The sequence below is a fragment of the Dreissena polymorpha genome, chromosome 6 (genome assembly GCF_020536995.1).
Source record: "Dreissena polymorpha isolate Duluth1 chromosome 6, UMN_Dpol_1.0, whole genome shotgun sequence".
NCBI lineage: Eukaryota > Metazoa > Mollusca > Bivalvia > Myida > Dreissenidae > Dreissena > Dreissena polymorpha.
The window spans coordinates 107,961,222-107,979,461 of record NC_068360.1 but is presented as its reverse complement, the minus strand read 5'-3'; the positions used below and the strand labels follow the sequence as shown (position 1 = coordinate 107,979,461).

Sequence of the window (18,240 nt, the reverse complement as noted above, 5' to 3'; positions counted from 1 at the left end):
GCATTTTCGTTCCACTTAAAGCACCTTAAGCGCATTGTGTACACACCGGTCTTACTGACCTGTGTACTATCGCGAAAGGAATTGTGGGTAGCACTACTTTTTCAACATGGCTGCCGATTGACATCATCTCAGTTTGTCAACGTTCAAGGTAACAATATATGAGTATACTGATTGTCAGTTACAATCATGTAAGTTGTAGTTATTATTTATTGTTGCATACATTGTTGGCTAATTTTAATCTTGAATTAAAATGTTTAATTTATGACGCAAGTTAATTCTGTTTACAAGTTCTCACTATACCTTTCTAAAAATAATGTTGAGCGATGTTCACTTTCAACTTTTTTATGATTGGTCGAATTGCTAACTCGAGCGCACAGGTTTTCGAAAAATAGTTCATACTTGTTTTTGTAAACGTGGAACACACAGCGTTAAAAAATTTGAATTTTGATAAAAAATTTGATGATCGGAAGTTGTGATAAATTGGAGGAACATTTCGAGTCAGGAATCTTTTGTCAAGTAGAGATTGCTGACATCCTCATTTACTTAATTGTACATTATAAAATGGACTCACCAATCGTTAGAATCATGTAAATATTAAATAGATTCATGAAGTACGAACTGTGACTTTATTCATTGTGTAAATAGTCATTGATGTTTTTTAAAAGTGTGTCTTTTTAATGTATAAACAATTGCAAAAAGTACATGGTGCGAATTCGACATCAAACCGCGAACAGTGCATGGTGCGGATACGACGTATGGAAATAGACGCAAAACCAAAGACAATAAAAGTTCGTTTTGAGGATAAACATGAGTAATCGTTACAAGAGGGACACAAAAAAGATCAACTACAAGAAATTGAACGATTCAGGGATGGCAGACGTGGGCGAAAATAATTTAAAAATAGAAAAGTCGACCGAAGTAACCCAGTTAGAGGCTACAGCAGAAGTACATGTAAACAAAAATGGCGTCCTACAGTTGCTCGAGGACGATGAAATCGATGAAGACGAGCTTTCGCACATGAAGGAAGAAATTGAAAATCTAAAGAGACAAGAAGAACAACTGCGCAAAAAACAGGACTTTCATGAAACAAAAAAGCAGCTGGAAAAACAGAAGGCGAAGATCGAATCCCTGAAGGGTAAAGTAAAAGTACTTTCTAACGGTAACACATACAGTAAAACTAAAAGTAAAAGTAGTAAAAAGAGTGATCATGAACATAAGCTTACAATTGATGACTTGAGAAAAGATAAATTACTTACAAATAAAGTTAAGAAGCAAATATCAAAGCTGGGTTTAATAGATGAATCATTATCTGAATCGGATGTTGACAGTGAATCCATTTATAACTTTTCAGAACAAGAGTCTGTGCATTCTGAATCTGATGGCAATTCTAGCTCTAATTCAGAAATATCCCAAATTAGTTCAAAACGGTCAGTCAAGGCAATTAAAAGTAAAAAGTCAGGCATTGCAATTACAGCTAATGATAAGGTTAAACATTCTCAAAGATATCCACACACTTACCTAAGATATGAATTTGTAAGCAAAAACATGACATTTGAAAGTTTGGATTTAAATTTATTTATAGCAGGAGAATTAGAAATAATTTCTGACTCTAAAACCAAATCAACAGAACGAAACGGTAGATTAGAATTGCTGAAACGCATAATGTATCTTAGTATGACATATGAATTCGAAGGGCTGAAATGCTATTATGCGGCTGTGCTTAGAGAAATTGAACTCGGGAAGAAAAAATGGAATGATGAATTCCAGTACTTAGAAATTGCTATCTTAAACAAATTTCAAATGAAACAGTCAAGCAATATCAAAAAATCAATTTCGCCAACATTTAAAAGCAAGAAACCAGATTCTGCCAATGTCGGTAAAGAAGAGTCAAATGTGTGGTTTTGTTCGCTTTACCAGAGAAACAAATGTCAGCACAAAAACGATCACACAGCTGTGGTGAAAGGGAAAATGCGGTACGCCCTACATATTTGTGCCACATGTTGGCAAAAAGAGGACAAAAAGATTCAGCATCCTGAATGTTCACAGGAGTGTCCAAGTCGACTGATGTGACTAAACAATATTTCAAACAAATTTGAAAAAGACGATGTAATAATAGACAAATTTCTACCAACATATTGTTTTAAATCAGAATTAGATAATTTAAACTCCAATTTAAATAAACATCTGTGTTCACATTCAAAATCATGCAAAATATGTTCATGTACAAATAATTCTTATCATGATATGCAGGAGATGATAAGAATTCATGAAAAAGTTAAAGCTTCGGCACAATATAATTTTATTGGTTGTAAAATTCCAGTAAATAATAGAATCAATACAGAATTTATGAAGATAATGCTACATGATTATAATGATAAGACAGTGTGTGAATTGTTAAAGTATGGTTTTCCTATTGGTGTAGTAGAATATAATGATAAATTAGAAAACATACTTCCAGTGTGGAAGTATTATAATCATAGAGGAGCTAATGAATATCCAGAAGCTATGTTAAATTATTTGTTGAAAGAAAAGAGTTACAATGCTGTGTTAGGTCCTTTTAAATCTAATCCTTTTAGTAGTAAGTTAAAAATCTCACCGTTAAACTCAGTGCCAAAAAAGGATGTCTCAGATAGGAGAATAATTTTAGACTTAAGTTTTCCAAAAGGTTCTGCCTTAAATGACTTTATTAACAAGTCAGAATATCTAGGGGATTCTATAAATTTAGTGTTTCCAAAAATAGATGACATGTGTGAATTGATAAAAGCAAAGGGGAATGGTTGTTTGTTGTTTAAAAAAGATCTTAAACGGGCTTATAGACAGATAAACATTTGTCCCGGTGATTATAATTTAGTGTCATTCATATACAAAAAGCACATATTTTGTGATACTGTTTTATCCATGGGATTAAGGTCAGCAGCTTACATTTGTCAAAGAGTAACAAATGCTGTAGCATATATATTACTTACACTTGGTGTAATTGTTTTAAATTATTTAGATGATTTTGCAGGTGCTGAAAAAGTACAGTATGCTGAGTTTGCTTATTTATGTTTAGAAAATATTTTACAAAAATGTGGTTTGGAAGAATCTACAGATAAATCGGTAAAACCAACTACAAGAATGATTTTCTTAGGTGTTATGTTTGATACTATAAAAATGACTATGGAAATATCACCAGATAGGTTGATTGAAATATTGTTATTAGTGGAGAATTGGTTAAGTAAGGAAGTCGCTTCGTTGAAAGAGATTCAGCAATTACTAGGCAAGCTGAACTTTGTTGGAGCATGTGTTAAAGCCAGCCGTATATTTATCAACAGACTATTGAATTGGCTTAGGGAGGTATATGCATTGAACTGTGAACATGATAGTCATGCAATACCAGATGAAGTGAAGTTGGATTTAAAGTGGTGGAAAACTTTTTTGCCATTATACAATGGTATTTCAGTGATTTCGGTAGAAGAATGGTCTTCTCCAGATGAAACCTTCTCGTGTGATTCTTGTTTAAGTGGTTGTGGGGGGTTCTTTCAAGGACATTATTTTCATGCAACTTTCCCCACATTCATACAAGAATTAGACTTACATATAAGTGCACTAGAATTGTTGACCATTGTAGTGTGTGTACATCTATGGCATATGACATTTAAAAGTAAAAAAATTGTAGTGCAATGTGATAACATGGCTGTGTGTATTGCTTTAAATTCAGGAAAAGCAAAGTGTAAATTTATGCAAAAATGTTTGAGAGAGATAATATTTTTTGCAGCTTTAAATGAATTTGAAATTAAGGCAGTACACATATCTGGTGTTGATAACAGGATAGCGGATCATTTGTCTAGGTGGCATTTAAATGAAAGTCATAGAAAGACATTTGAAGACATTACAAAAGAAGTTACTTTGTATAATAGTGTTGTACAAGAAAAGGATTTTACATTTATTAATCCTTGGTAGTGTATCATGTTGTTTCAGACAGACAGATGGGTCAACTTGGTGAGGAATTGAGAGCTTCAAATAGACGAGCTTATGCTGAGGGATCCAGGAAAAATTTGAAGATCCAGTGGGAATCATTTCTGTTGTTTTGCTTACATTTTGGGTTAGTTTTTCTTCCTGCTTCAACCCTTACTTTACAATTATATGTACAGTTTCTTAGTAGATCATTTAAATCAGTTGATTCAATTCGTAATTATGTAAGTGGAGTTCGAACCATGCATCAAATCCTTGGGTTTTCTTTAGATAAAGTAAATAATTTCATACTGAATCTAACCTTTAAAGGCGTTTCTAGAAAGCTATGTCATCAAGTTAAACAAGCTTTACCCATATCTCCAGAACTTTTGCTAAAAATGTATGCGGTACTAGATAATTCTGACATAAACTCGTCAGTTTTCTGGTGTTTATTTCTTTTCGCATTTTTTTTATTAGCTAGAAAATCTAATTTAGTCCCAACAACATTACAAGACCTAAAAGATCCTAAATTCTTATTGAGGGGTGATGTGTTTATTGAGAAGCATAAGTTATTGGTTAAAATGAAATGGACTAAAACTATACAATTTGGGCAACGTGTATTAAGCAGTCCATTGGTAGTTGTTAAAAATTCAACATTATGTCCCGTGGCAGCATTTAATGATATGATAAGTAAAATTCCTGCTGGACCTGGATCTCCTCTATTTGTATTGAAGTCAGGAAAACCAGTCACATATAACATTTATTTAAAAAAGCTTCGTGAAATTTTATCAAAATGTGAAGTAGATCCAAATTCTTATTCTACTCACTCTTTTAGAAGGGGCATGGCTTCCTTTGCATTCAGATTAAACGTATCCGCTGATAAAATTCAGCTTTTAGGTGACTGGTCTTCAGACGCTTATAAGAAATATCTGCATATGTCTTTAGAAGATAAAGTTGAAATTGCTGAATTCATATCTGGACATATAATTATATAATAACATGTTTTGAATAGTGTATATATGTAAATAATTTTAATTTTTTCCACAGAAATCAGAATAGACTGATTCATTGTGCAGTCATGTAAAGGCAGTAGGTAAGAAACTGCATGTTGTCGTAAGATGTTTATATATGATCAGTTCTATAGGTTGTCTGTCATTGCTGCTTTAGTTTGCACGCTTTATATTATTTCAGTAATTGAATGGACACGCTTATTAGGTGCTATTGTTTGATTGTGTTGCTTTTATTGTATTGTTTGTTTGTGTGTGTTTGGCATTATGTTGGCTTTTGCATGAATATTCTATGAATTATTACATGTGACTTATAATTGTCTTAAATGAAATTGTATGTATGATCAAATTATCTATTTGATTTACATTACTTCTTGTTCGAATTGGAAATTCGATAATGATAATATTTGAATTAATTTCGCTGTGTTACAAGGACAATAAAAATTTAACTATTATTGAATTTGTCATTCATTGTAGTTATAACTTTATATAAATTCTCACTGAGAAAAACTTAAGGAAAGAAATTGGCTAATTTTAATCTTGAATTAAAATGTTTAATTTATGACGCAAGTTAATTCTGTTTACAAGTTCTCACTATACCTTTCTAAAAATAATGTTGAGCGATGTTCACTTTCAACTTTTTTATGATTGGTCGAATTGCTAACTCGAGCGCACAGGTTTTCGAAAAATAGTTCATACTTGTTTTTGTAAACGTGGAACACACAGCGTTAAAAAATTTGAATTTCCCAGTCCCACCCTCCCAAATTAAGTAGTTTAATGAAAATCATTTTATATACATGTAATAGGTCATTGTGAGATAAGATAATTGATAATTTGTTAATGCTTATTAACTTGCTTTGTGTCTATGTTTGTATAGTGCTTTGCAATTATAAAATTATTTGTTTATTTACATATTTAATATTTGTTTTCAGCTTGAATTGTTATTAACATATTGTATAATGCTTGTATTATGCTTTGAATGCTTTTGCATGAATATTCTATGAATTATTACATGTGACTTATAATTGTCTTAAATGAAATTGTATGTATGATCAAATTATCTATTTGATTTACATTACTTCTTGTTCGAATTGGAAATTCGATAATGATAATATTTGAATTAATTTCGCTGTGTTACAAGGACAATAAAAATTTAACTATTATTGAATTTGTCATTCATTGTAGTTATAACTTTATATAAATTCTCACTGAGAAAAACTTAAGGAAAGAAATTTGGCTGTAAGTTTAATTAGATGAAATACGATAAATCACCAATAAAAAGCTATTTGATATATTACATTAACTGTCGGTGTCAATGTCATAGTAATGTTATATAGTATTTTACAACAATGAACCACACACATTAAAGCTGTAGTGAAATAAGGTCACTTCCAACAGCCTTGCTGTTGGGCTAGCTCTTGAGTGTCTGACTACCACTCTGGAGGTCGTGGGTTCAATCCCCGGCCTGAGCCCAGTATTTTCACATTAATGGCGACGAGGCAAAAAAGAACTGTGAATGCGGGAATGGGTCTGAGCTGTTCAATGGTGTCTGGGAGGGCCATGCGGATGCAAGACATGCTGTAGCGGGCGAATCTGGGCCTTGAAACATTAAAAAGGGGGAGGAGTGTAGTGAAATAAGGTCACTTCCAACAGCCTTGTTGTTGGGATAGATCTTTAGCGCCGTGGTTAAAGTGTCTGACTACCACTCTGGAGGTCCTGGGTTCAATCCCAGGCCTTTGCTCAGTATTTTCACATTAATGCTAATTGAAGATGTTTTCCCATGTACTAGTAATTATTTTCTCAGATTGTAAAATAATTTATTACAGCAAAATGAGTTGCTATATTGCTCAACATGTATATCACACCTTTATTCTAAACTAAAGCATTTACACATTTTCATAGGTTTGAACACATATTCTTATGTGGTACTACATGTAAGTCTCCGAAAGTGGTATGATATTGTACAGTCAGTCCACCAGGTTAGAATAACCCGGCAAAAAACTTTGAATTTTTTTACCACGATAATTCTTTCGGGATTTAGTGTTAATGTGAGAAGATGTAAAAATAAAGGGTAAAATTTATTTGTATGATAACAGATTAGGCAAGACAGCATATGCAGTTATTTGTCAAAAATAGCCAATTAAAGTTCACCCTTTAGAGAATTATTAAAAATCATTTACATAATAATAATATAATTAGTATTTCAAAACATTGTCATGGCATTTGTTATCAATCAGCAAAAAGTTTATTTGAAAATTATAAAGCCTCCTATATCCATATTCACATTTCAAAACATAACTAATTCAATCAGTTCCAGTTAACTTTTTGCTGCATTTATCCCCCTGTAAGCATAATACAAAAGCTTTCTTGCTTAAACTTTGTTGATTTATTCCTTTACCTTAGGTATACCCTACTTTGGGAACATGACCCATACCCTTGAAATTGGGAATTGAAGTGTCAATTCACCCTAAATTGGGTAAATATTATTAGTAAAATTTCTAAGTTAATTGTTATAAAATAGAAACTGAAAACCTATCAGAAAAATGGTTATTTCAACCTACCAGTCCTTTTTCTACACTGAAAATCTTTTTATTTCTATACTTTGAAAACTGAAACTATCCATTCACCATTGGGAATGTTTTTAGTGGATTTTGGAAAAAAGGTATGTTTTGCCATTGGGAATATGACTGAATAACGGCTATAAAATCAGCATGAAAAAGCCCTGCTTTAACTATGCTGTATTAAGTGTATGCTTAAACATCATTTGTATATAGTTTATCTAACAAACTTGATTTGGCATGCGGTGGTTAATATCCAGTTTGAAGACCACAAGCCTGTGAAAAGGTCATGCTCAGATTTTGTTAATACTATGTTATTGTCTTTTGTAGCCATGGAAACAGCAACTCCAGTAAAGTCAGTGAGGGCCTGTCTAACCTGTAATCGTTCATCTCAAGGACATTTAAAAAACTTAAGAAATGTAGCTATGCGATCCATACTACTGAAAAAACAGTTTGAATGTCTGGGCTGCAATATTGAAGACCTTGTGAAAGTAGGACATGAGAATCTGTTGGTTTATGACACATGTTTGAAAATATTGGACAAACTATCAGAAATGAAGTTGAATTTACAAATGAACATGAAAGAACTAAAGAAGAGTGAGGATAGAACAAAGAGATTAATTATGCATTCTGTTTCTCCAGTAGTTAAGAAGTTCAAGGACACAACTGTACCAGTAAAATCTAGAAAAAGTTCAAGGGCACTTTTTAAGATGCCATCTCCATCTCCATCAAGATGTATTGATTCAGTTATTAGTCCAAAATCAGGCAGCATTGATCATTCATACTCTGGTATACCAAGCAAAACAAAAACACAAAGCCTTGACCATTTGTATTCAACAACCGTAAATCAAAATGTAGATCTTAATAATCCATACAGTTTTCATAAGAAGAAAATACTGATGCCTCCTGAAATTACTGTTAACGAAAAGAAAAGTGTCATAACAATATTTGAACAATCATCAAAAGACACTGTAAGTGTTAATACTGTTTTGGAAAAACTTCTTGATCTCCCTTCTGTAAATGAAAGACTATATCTATGTTTATTGCAACGACTATCTGGAGAACTAAACAGGATCTGTGGAACAAAAGACAAAAGTGTTTTAAGGACAAAGGTGTCAGAACTAGAACCTGAAACCTTTTTCAGTGACATTGTAAAAGAAATGCACTTGAAATGTCCGAAGGTGTTGCAGTTTCTGATAACCCTGTCTTGCCCAATGGATCTTGCAGTTCCAGAGAAAAAACATGGTATAGCAGCTATGTATGCACTTGGCATGTACTTACGGAACAACCACATGATTGCCTTTCAAAAAGCTGTTGCTGCATCATGTATAAGATATAATGCAGGGAATGGAGTAAGTATGTTTATTCTGGCCTTAAAACATTAACTGTAACAGGGATATAAATTAGCTTTAGCCCAAATTAGCCATGGCCCCTAAAATGTGTGATGGGCTAGTAAAATTTCAGAGATAACTCCTATATCCACTACACAAACAGATTAAAAGAAAAATGTTGGGCTAATGGATTCAAAATGTTAGTTTATAAGCCTGTGGAATGATTGGCATTTACATTCTGGATTATGTATGTGTACTTTATTATAAATTTATATCATATTTAACAATGTATTATATGTGCAGTCATGTTCTTTCCATTTTGCTGTAACAGCTCACACTATTGTGTGAACTTTTTTTAAATGTCTGTTATAATTTCATACAAAAATGTGCACATAATGACGGTATTAAAACATAATTGTAATGTGCATGAAGATTCAATCAATGGTTATCATGAATGCCTGTGATGTATCTGTAGTTTAAAGTCACGCTCCATAGATGGCTTTTTTATATAAATATATATATATTAAACTACTAGTCTACATTGTAGATAAGGTTTCTATTTCTTCTCTTACCAATTTAAAACGGACATATATGTACAATTAGTCATACATGTACCCTAGAACTTTCAAACATACATTTTTTGGTTAATACAAATTAGTTTTAGTTTGAATAAAAATCATTTATGTTCAAAGCAACCTATGCCAATGTCAAACATATTGATTTAGAGTTTATGGAGTGCAGCTTTAAGTGTTGTTAAATATCAAACAATGCTTGAGATTTCAAATTTCATTTCCAGCTCATGGAGTTTTTACACAACCTGGGAATGTCAATACCTACAAAAAGCAAGCTGCCAATGTTGGATGACCTTGGACAAATAAATGGTCGGGATGTAGTTTCTGCTTTGGCTATTGGGAAAACCATCAAAATCACAGTTGATAACATTGACGGGCACATAAAAGCTTATCAGGTTAGGAAGTTAATATGTTTGTAACTTTAATTAAGCTGTATAATTTTATCAATGTTTTACTATTTGTTGCACTTTAACAATATTTAATATATAAATATATATTTAATATATAAGAATAATTTTGATAAAAAAATGAGAAAACAACAATTAAAACAGATAGAGTCTGTACATTCAACAGGAGCAATATGAATTTATTTTCCACAGGTCAGGCTTGGTAGTGGAAACAGAGATTTTCACTACACTCATTGGTCGATCCTTATCGACAGATTTGACCCAAGAGATCTTCAAGGACTGAGCACACAACCGAAACAGATAACTGCCCAAGGACCTGACCCTACCATCTTCTTTTTGTCTTCAAACGAACATGAAGCATTAAGGTATTCATTTATTTTCTCAACTTGATTGAAAGTAGCGCAAATACAACATGTGAGTGAAGAAAAGAACAATAAGAAACAGTTAACCATGTTAATTGAATTGCAACCTTTCTGTTTGTAATCCAGCAATACATTTTCAATTCAGATAATTACATAAGGTAATGTTCATTTTTTATATGTGAGTGTTAGCTCACAAATAATGTAGAGACAATTTTTCAAGTCAGTCTGCATTAAGTACGCTAGGAACCGTTACCACTACCTGTATGGATAACTGCAGTAAAATTAAGCTGACGATCCTAGCCTATCCACCGCATCTGCCTGTTTATAGTCTCCACTGGTACACTACAAAGTGTGTATGTATTCAAAAGTATTTAACAGCTTGTAAGACAACATTGGCCAGTCTAGTGTTTGTCATTGAAATCTGTACATATTGGCTGCTTTCAAGGAAAACGGGGCTTAATGCATGTCATAAAAGATTAGCCTGTGCACACAGATTAGCCTGTGCAAGGTGCACAGGCTAATCGAGGACGACACTTTCTGATATTGTGGTGTTTTTTGTTTAAAGAGAGTTTCTGGTACTGGGATGACAATTAATGCATATGCATTAAGCCCTGTTTTCCTAAAATGAAGCTTAAAGCTTTTTATTAATGATTTGAAAAAAACCCACATCTTGACCAGTGCTTTAAGACAAGCTCTTTATAAATTTGAATGGGTTGTGGTCATTTCAAACTTGCGATATAAAAAGCTATAACATAATTTTGAAAACTGAGTTGCGTCTAAGATTATACAACAGCAATGCCGAACAAATTCAGTGCCTTCAGCGCTTTGATTTTCTTTATTTGTAGGAAAAGATGTACTCAGCTTGTCATGCGGATACTGGTAGAAGAAATACAGCCATTGTCCATGTTTTCTACGGCAACACCTCGTCTTGTGGACCATAAATACAGACAAGTGGTTGATAGACCATCACAAGTTCATCCAATGTTTGTAAGTAGGACAAATAAATATGATTTAATGAATAATGGAATTGGCTAAATGAAAATTTTGTACATTTTGACAATTAACTTCATTATATGTGACCGCAGCTGGGAAAATCAGTCTTGTGGTCAAAAATCACATTTTGACTTTTTGGTTAATTGAGATTCTGTAAACATTGTAGTTTGCAAAAATGACCAACCCTACAGCTTTTTGGTAGGAAAAATGGTCACTTTCTAGAATAAAACACACTTAAAACATTATTCAAACAACAAGCAAAATTGTTTTAAAATAGGAATATTCTTTTAATCAAATACCTGTTAACAATATAATCAAGTAGCAACAGAATAATGGACATGTTAAAAATACACCAATTATGTTGCCATGTTAACTAATCACCAAAATACACAGTCTTGTCTTTTTATGCAAATGAATTTACTAATAATAAGTGTTTACTAAAAGGTTAACATTTAAGCAGCACCCTGTATAACATAAGTGGTCCTAGATATTTTCCTAAAGAATATATATATATATATATATATATATATATATATATACTAGTAAATAGTTAAGAACTAAGCTACATGGATTTTTTTTAATTAGGTGATCATGAAAGACCCAAAGTCATTACCTAATTGTGTTCAGATAATGGACACTATATTAGGAACCATAGAGTCATTATATACATCTGCTGGGAGAGGTATTTAGTTTGAGTTAGACCACAGTTTCCAAGTTCATGTTATTGTTGTTTTTCCATATTCTTTACAGGGCATATTTTTGAGGCCGAAAATTTGACCCCAAAGGTTTATTTTTTCCCTAATTTGAAAACAAATTCCCCCAGAAAGAAGGAAAATGTGCACAACGTGTCATGCTTTTGTTGAAATATTTACATAGTCCGTTTTTATCAATTTCAGTTTGTGTTTTTATGGGTTTTTTGTGTCGGCTCAAAAGTCTCGTCTTTATTTCATTAAAGTCAATTGAAAAATAAGATACTTTACATGGATTTTTAAAATTTTCAACGATGTTTACACTTTCCTGCTTCGCGTACTAGTAAAATATGACGTAATAAGCATGTGTTACGGCCACACTTTTGCTTTGCTTTAGTTATATACAATGTATGTCTAGGGAAAGATCTAAAGTAAAACAGGAGGGTGCTGCAACCTGCTCCTTTTTTGTTCTTCCCTCCTGCCCCTCTGTTCTGGCCAACAAAAAATTATGAAAATATTTAATTTTCCCAAATATTTAATGAAAAATGCAGCAGATGTGCTTTAAACCCTTGATCACATGCATTTGACTAATGAGTACCCTGGATATAGCAAACTAAAAGAAAATTTTTGGTCCAAATTTCCACCCTGCTCCTTTTATGCAGCACCCTGTACCATATCGGATCCTAGATCTTTCCCTAATATGTTGCAACATATTACAGTTTAGTTGCTTGATAAACTGTTTGAAACTCTTTTCAGTTACAATATACATCATTATGTTATACACTATTCCCATTCTACAAAAATATTGGTGTCAGAAATGGTATTTATTATTGCTAATACTAATGAAAATGTTTTACTGGCTTTCTGTTTCACAAACACCATATTAAGCATTTTTGTTTTATATACATAAAGCTCAAAGTTTTCATTTATGAATACAATAACAGAGCGAAAACAAGGAAAAAAGTTAATTGTCTTCTCCATTTATAAGTGTCTCTATTATTCGGAAAAATACGCACATAACACTTAAATTCTTTAATCACAGTGTCCTAAACATCAGGCATACCAAATATATTGTATATCGGTAAAGAAAACATAAACAACTAAAAATACTACAAGAATGTGCATTGAAACAAATTAGTATTTTTATGAAACAAATAAAATGCAACAATTAATTATTTGTTTTGGTTATTTTCAGGTGATGAGTTTAACAACATGGCCAGTATTCCCCTGGGTGGTGATCAGCTGACACGGGTAACATTTGATTCGGCACGCGTTCTGAGATCTGGTACTCACAGTCGAACAGAGAGGTTTGACCAGTTGTCTCCAGTCATCGAAAAACTATTTCATGTTCAGCAAGACTTGTTAGAGGTATGTGAATGGTATCTCTATAGTGACAGTTTTCATATAGGCTAATTCTTGTTTTGTATTAGTCAACTGTTGTTTGAAGATTCTTATCACAAATGCTACAACACAAGTTGTTATCAATATTTTCACTTTTTGAATATCCAAAACATTCCAGCATTAATAGTCTCATGCATTTTGAACTGTTCTTGCAATATTGTATCATTTGCCGCTCTATTCCTGGTCGATTTCTTCGTATGTCAGTATTGTTATAATACATAACTGCCGTACTTGGTAATCCATCCCTTCCGGCCCGGCCAGTTTCCTGGAAGTACTTTTCGATGGAAGTTGGTGGCTTGTAATGAATAACAGTTCTGATATTTGGTGCATTTAGTCCCATTCCAAGGGCTACAGTTGCAAATATGAGTCTGATCTTCGAATTTTCTTTGCATAGCTCTTTGACTATGTGTCGTTTCATTTTTTCTGTATATGTTTGGTGGTACTGAGCAAAAAGTCTGTTCTCCGGCACGGCATCTCCCACATACTGAAGGTCACCCATTTTTTTCTCAAAGAAAGCATAGACATAGCTTATTACATATGTGTCCGTGTACATGATAGTAAGTTGATATTGATGTTTTTCTTTGATAAGCTGTTCAGCCATAGGAGTAAGGATCTCATCCAGATGGTCTTGTGTGTTTGAAGAAGACGGTCGTTCAGTTTTAATATATTTAATGTTTGGTCTATCAGGATTCATTGCTATTATCTTTGGAGTTTTAAGTTGAAGACTTGCGCATATCTTCTTTTGAGCATCTGGTGAAGCTGTAGCAGTGAACACGAGAACAGGAATGTTAGTAAACCTTGCCAAGAGATCAGAACCTATTCTGCTGAAGTCTTGTCGAAACTGCTGTCCCCTGATATGAAACAAAATGTGTGTTATGTATTTTCAGAAAATCATCAAAACCTTCTACATACCAGAAACAGCTCGTGAAGAGGGATCACTTGCCCAGTACAGAGCAATTCTTCATAGAACAAACGTTAATGGTCAAGTTAAGGCTAATGGATATGAATCACACAAAGACTTCCTCATTACTGTCACTAGGTTTGTACACTTATATGCTGTCATTATAAATTAACATTATCATCATAAAATCCGTTAACTGTGTTGGTTCTTGCTTGAGCAAAATTATAGAAATATATTTTGAATGCCTATTAAGAGATTTACATAGAAAATTGGCACTTCAGTGTTATGCATGACTGTAGTTGTTTGCCATTTGCTATTACCAGCGATTCAACACAATAAATGTTGACACAGTGGTTTCATCATTTAGTATAAGGGCTAACAGAGGGTTGTTAGAGTTGGTGATGGCTCAGAGTAATACAATTAACAGTAATGTCTTAGGCCCTGTCATTGTAGCTTTTATTTTATTGTTTGTTAATTATTTTACATCTTTTCAGAGCTCTTGTGATAGAGTTAGCTTGTGAAAGATGGGGGGCTGATTGCAAGACAGACTTGGGGTCTCTGGTTCCGGAAGAAGTGAAGACTTCTAATACCAAAGGGAAGAAGCAGTGGTTACAGGAGCAAGTGACCAAAGTGGTGGATACACTGTTCTGCCCATACTCTGCTCCAAAAGATGCTAAAATATACCTTCGGCGCAGTGGCCATTTGTACTGTGTTACGGTGCCTTCAAAAGATGTCGGGAAAACCATTGATCTTATAATAAATGGTAATTAAATATAAATTCTTAATTCAAACCCATATTTGACCTTGACCTAATTTGGGCTTTGTTTCACAAAACTCACTAATAAACATCCAATCCAGATCATGTGCATTTACTGAATGCCTCGTCTTGATTTTTCTTTGTTTTTTTTATCAAAAATATTATATTATTTCCTGGTATGTGTAACCTTTAATTGGAAACTCGCTTTTTTAACATATATCAGTCTAATCAGTCAGAGGTAAATTACAACTAATTGTATCTTTAAGTTATTTGTTTATGATGACAGCTTTTCTATTGTAAAAATAATTTTGTTTGGCTTTCAGGTGAAGCTGTCCGCATAAGAGTGCCTGAAGATTGTAAAACTGACGAAGCAGAAGATGGTGTGTTTTCATACAGCCTTGGGATTGTCAGAGTTGCAATGGATTTTATCATGTTCAATGATGCAATAAAATCAGGTGATATAGACATGATTACAATTCTTATGAAACGATTCATTCCACTGTTTGTAGGATTGTCATCCTACAAATCAAAGTATGCTATTGAGTGTGTCAACTTCCTTACTAAAACTGAATGCCTGTTGTCAGACTTTGAAAGTGCTAGAGTGAAACTGGGATTGTTGGTCAACAGAGAAGGCCGACCAGGAAAAAACAAACCAGCAGACATGGAACAGGAGAATAATATTCGTCTTGTCAAACACGTAATTAGAGGACTTGGAGCCGGAAAAAGTGATAAAGCTATGCTAAGAATATCGAAGGCAGCACCTGTAATCAGTGCAATGGTAAATGGACTAGAAGGAAGCAAGACACATAAAGATAGACACTCCAGAAAGTCAATATCAGAAGATATTTCAAGATTAGGGGATGCAATTCGAAAAATAAGGCCTTTCAACTATCAGAAGGGTAGACAAATGAATCCTTTCAAGAAAATTTCATCAAATGTGATTGGTGCTGTGAACAAAGACAAATTAAAGGACTTTATAATCAGGCACAGCTCCAGAGCAGTTAATAAGCTTGCTTTTGATGACAATGAAGACTAATAAGGGATGCTGTTAATGCCAATAAGGACTCGTTAAATTGATTTTTGTAGTCAGATCTTCAACACTTATTTTTGCAAAATTGAAAAAAATGTGGGTTTTTTTGCTTTTTGCTATTTGCACTAAAGTTTTGTATCCTTCTTTAACTTAAGTGCACATGAAAATTAAATTGTGTAAAAAACAACATAAAAAAACACACCTGAAGTCTGAGAAATGGTTTATGGCGCTTAATATTAATGGAACATTAATATTGTTTTGTAACCTGTAAAATAAATCATGTGTAAATATTGAGCACAGACCATCAAAAGTTTGATTTTAGCAACCAGCAATTCCTTCTACCAGATGCACAATATTTTGATATTAATTGTTGAAGAAATATGTATCAATTGTCATACCATTTACAATTTTTACAGTCTGATTGCTAAAATATGTCAGAAAAAAAGTTTTATTGCATTTACTGGACCTATAACCATGGCATCACATAAGAATGCATGTTATTACATTTATGTAAAAAGACAAGAATTCTACTTTTCATCTAACTATATAACATCCATTTTTTCTCTACCCAAATATCAGAAGCAAAAACAATGAGAACTTTCTATGAATAGTTGTCACCATATGAACTTACTCCACTGGATATTTTTACCCAAAATTGTTGGAAAACATTAGTTACTAGTATGGCATTTGTATTATCAGGTTAAGTATTTTAAAAGGAGAAATCTTTTTGTGAGGGCACATATGTGCAATGGAGAGTGGTCTACTTCACTTATAGTAATATGTGATTGATGAAGCATATGTCAGTCTTGTTCATGCAATCATTTTTATGTCCCCGGATCGAATGATCGGGGGTATATTGTTTTTAACCTGTCTGTCTGTCTGTCATTCTGTCCCAAAACTTTAACCTAAAACTTTAACGTAGGTTAAAGTTTTGCAATAACTTTTGCAATATTGAAGATACATGTAGCAACTTGATATTTGGCATGCATGTGTACATTTTGTATCTCATGGAGCTGCACATTTTGAGTGGTGAAAGGTCAAGGTCATCCTTCAAGGTCAAAGATATGGATTCAAAGCGGCGCAATAGGGGGCATTGTGTTTCTGACAAACACATCTCTTGTTTAGATATGAGAAATATGCAAACACTTCCTTATTTATTTTCAATTTGTGTTAACTATTAAAAATTGTGTAGCTTTTAACTTGTTTTGCATGATTTATTCATTATAATGTTTTAAAATAGCCACTGGTGACAAAAGTTGTGTGAGTCTTGGTTGTTCTGGTCATGAGTGACACGTTTATTTTCTTAGCCTAACTGTGAATAATATTTTAACGTAATATTATAAATAAATTTGTGTTGTACTTTTCCGTGTATATAAATATAAGTACATGTATATGATAAAACTGTTTTGATATTGATGAAATTGAGGTACAAATAGTGTTATTAGTAAAATTTCCTGTCTTATTTGAATTATTTAAGTGAAATTCAATATGTGTTACTTAGACTTTTGTCATTCAATCTTACAATTGTTGCTACCTCACCTCATGTCAACTTGTATTATTGAATGTTTTTTATTTGTGAAAGAAAAACATGACATAAAATGCACAGGATTGGAAATCAATTATCTGTCAGGTTAAATGAGCCAGAGACATAGGTCCATAATACTATCCCATGGTTTTGCTCTTTTCAGTATGAAAGATTTTCAGTGAAAAAAATATGGATAATGACCCTGTTTTAACTTATTTTAAAAACTGTGTAGTTCTTACAAGTGTCAATTCAGAGTTGTTGAGCAGAAAACTGTATGCAGTGTCTCAAATGATTGTCAGCTGACCATCATTGTCATAATCATAAACCATTATAAAAAAGTACAGCATTATTGATGTCATTATTGTGTTTATCATTATACCTCTTTTGGACTTATATATGTATTTTATGTATTAATAAACACATATTATTCAGTTGTGTGTGTTGTTTAAAAAAAAAATGCATCCTGAAGTGATCACCTGGCCCCATGTTCACAAAGGATCAAGTGCCAAAAGTTATATCGGGATCAAGTACTATCGTAACTCAGTCATACTTCATTAAAGATTGTTCTTCATTAACCCTTTGAGCGCTGGAACCGGAATTTGAAGGCCTTTGCAAACAGTTTGGATCCAGATGAGACGCCACAAAACGTGGCGTCTCATCAGGATCCAAACTGTTTGCTATTCTGATAGTATTCTTTGAAAAAAAAATCGAAGAAAATGCTAATTTTAAAAATTTAGCAGACAACATTTTAGCAGACGACAAATTTCCCAGCAT

General features: G+C 32.9%; 2 protein-coding genes across 3 annotated transcripts; both read left to right on the top strand.

Annotated features, from left to right (window-relative positions):
* Nucleotides 1–13: 13 nt before the first annotated feature.
* LOC127833818 (uncharacterized) lies at nucleotides 14–17,899 on the top strand. Its single transcript, XM_052359295.1, has 10 exons — nucleotides 14–148; nucleotides 7,829–8,850; nucleotides 9,626–9,796; nucleotides 10,001–10,173; nucleotides 11,016–11,157; nucleotides 11,749–11,845; nucleotides 13,048–13,220; nucleotides 14,141–14,292; nucleotides 14,649–14,917; nucleotides 15,235–17,899. Exons 2-10 carry the CDS (start codon nucleotides 7,831–7,833, stop codon nucleotides 15,945–15,947), a joined length of 2,910 nt encoding a protein of 969 aa, XP_052215255.1. The 5' UTR covers nucleotides 14–148; nucleotides 7,829–7,830; the 3' UTR covers nucleotides 15,948–17,899.
* LOC127833819 (uncharacterized) lies at nucleotides 195–4,974 on the top strand. Of its 2 annotated transcripts, none has more exons than XM_052359296.1 (2): nucleotides 195–1,135; nucleotides 3,961–4,974. In XM_052359296.1, the coding sequence occupies exons 1-2, from the start codon at nucleotides 808–810 to the stop codon at nucleotides 4,926–4,928; spliced, it is 1,296 nt and encodes a 431-aa protein (XP_052215256.1). In that variant the 5' UTR covers nucleotides 195–807; the 3' UTR covers nucleotides 4,929–4,974. The 2 variants fall into 2 exon arrangements, with proteins under 2 accessions (XP_052215256.1, XP_052215257.1); XM_052359297.1 differs by having other exon boundaries at nucleotides 206–1,140.
* Nucleotides 17,900–18,240: the final 341 nt, after the last annotated feature.

What these genes read in the sequence shown, in the direction of transcription:
- LOC127833819 (XM_052359296.1), top strand. Translation starts at nt 808, where the DNA reads ATGAGTAATCGTTACAAGAGGGACACAAAAAAGATCAACTACAAGAAA. An exon ending in GAAGATCGAATCCCTGAAGG is followed by an intron (nt 1,136 to 3,960) that starts GTAAAGTAAAAG and finishes ATGTTGTTTCAG; the next exon opens with ACAGACAGATGGGTCAACTT.
- LOC127833818 (XM_052359295.1), top strand. Translation starts at nt 7,831, where the DNA reads ATGGAAACAGCAACTCCAGTAAAGTCAGTGAGGGCCTGTCTAACCTGT. An exon ending in AACGAACATGAAGCATTAAG is followed by an intron (nt 10,174 to 11,015) that starts GTATTCATTTAT and finishes CTTTATTTGTAG; the next exon opens with GAAAAGATGTACTCAGCTTG. An exon ending in CACAAGTTCATCCAATGTTT is followed by an intron (nt 11,158 to 11,748) that starts GTAAGTAGGACA and finishes TTTTTTAATTAG; the next exon opens with GTGATCATGAAAGACCCAAA.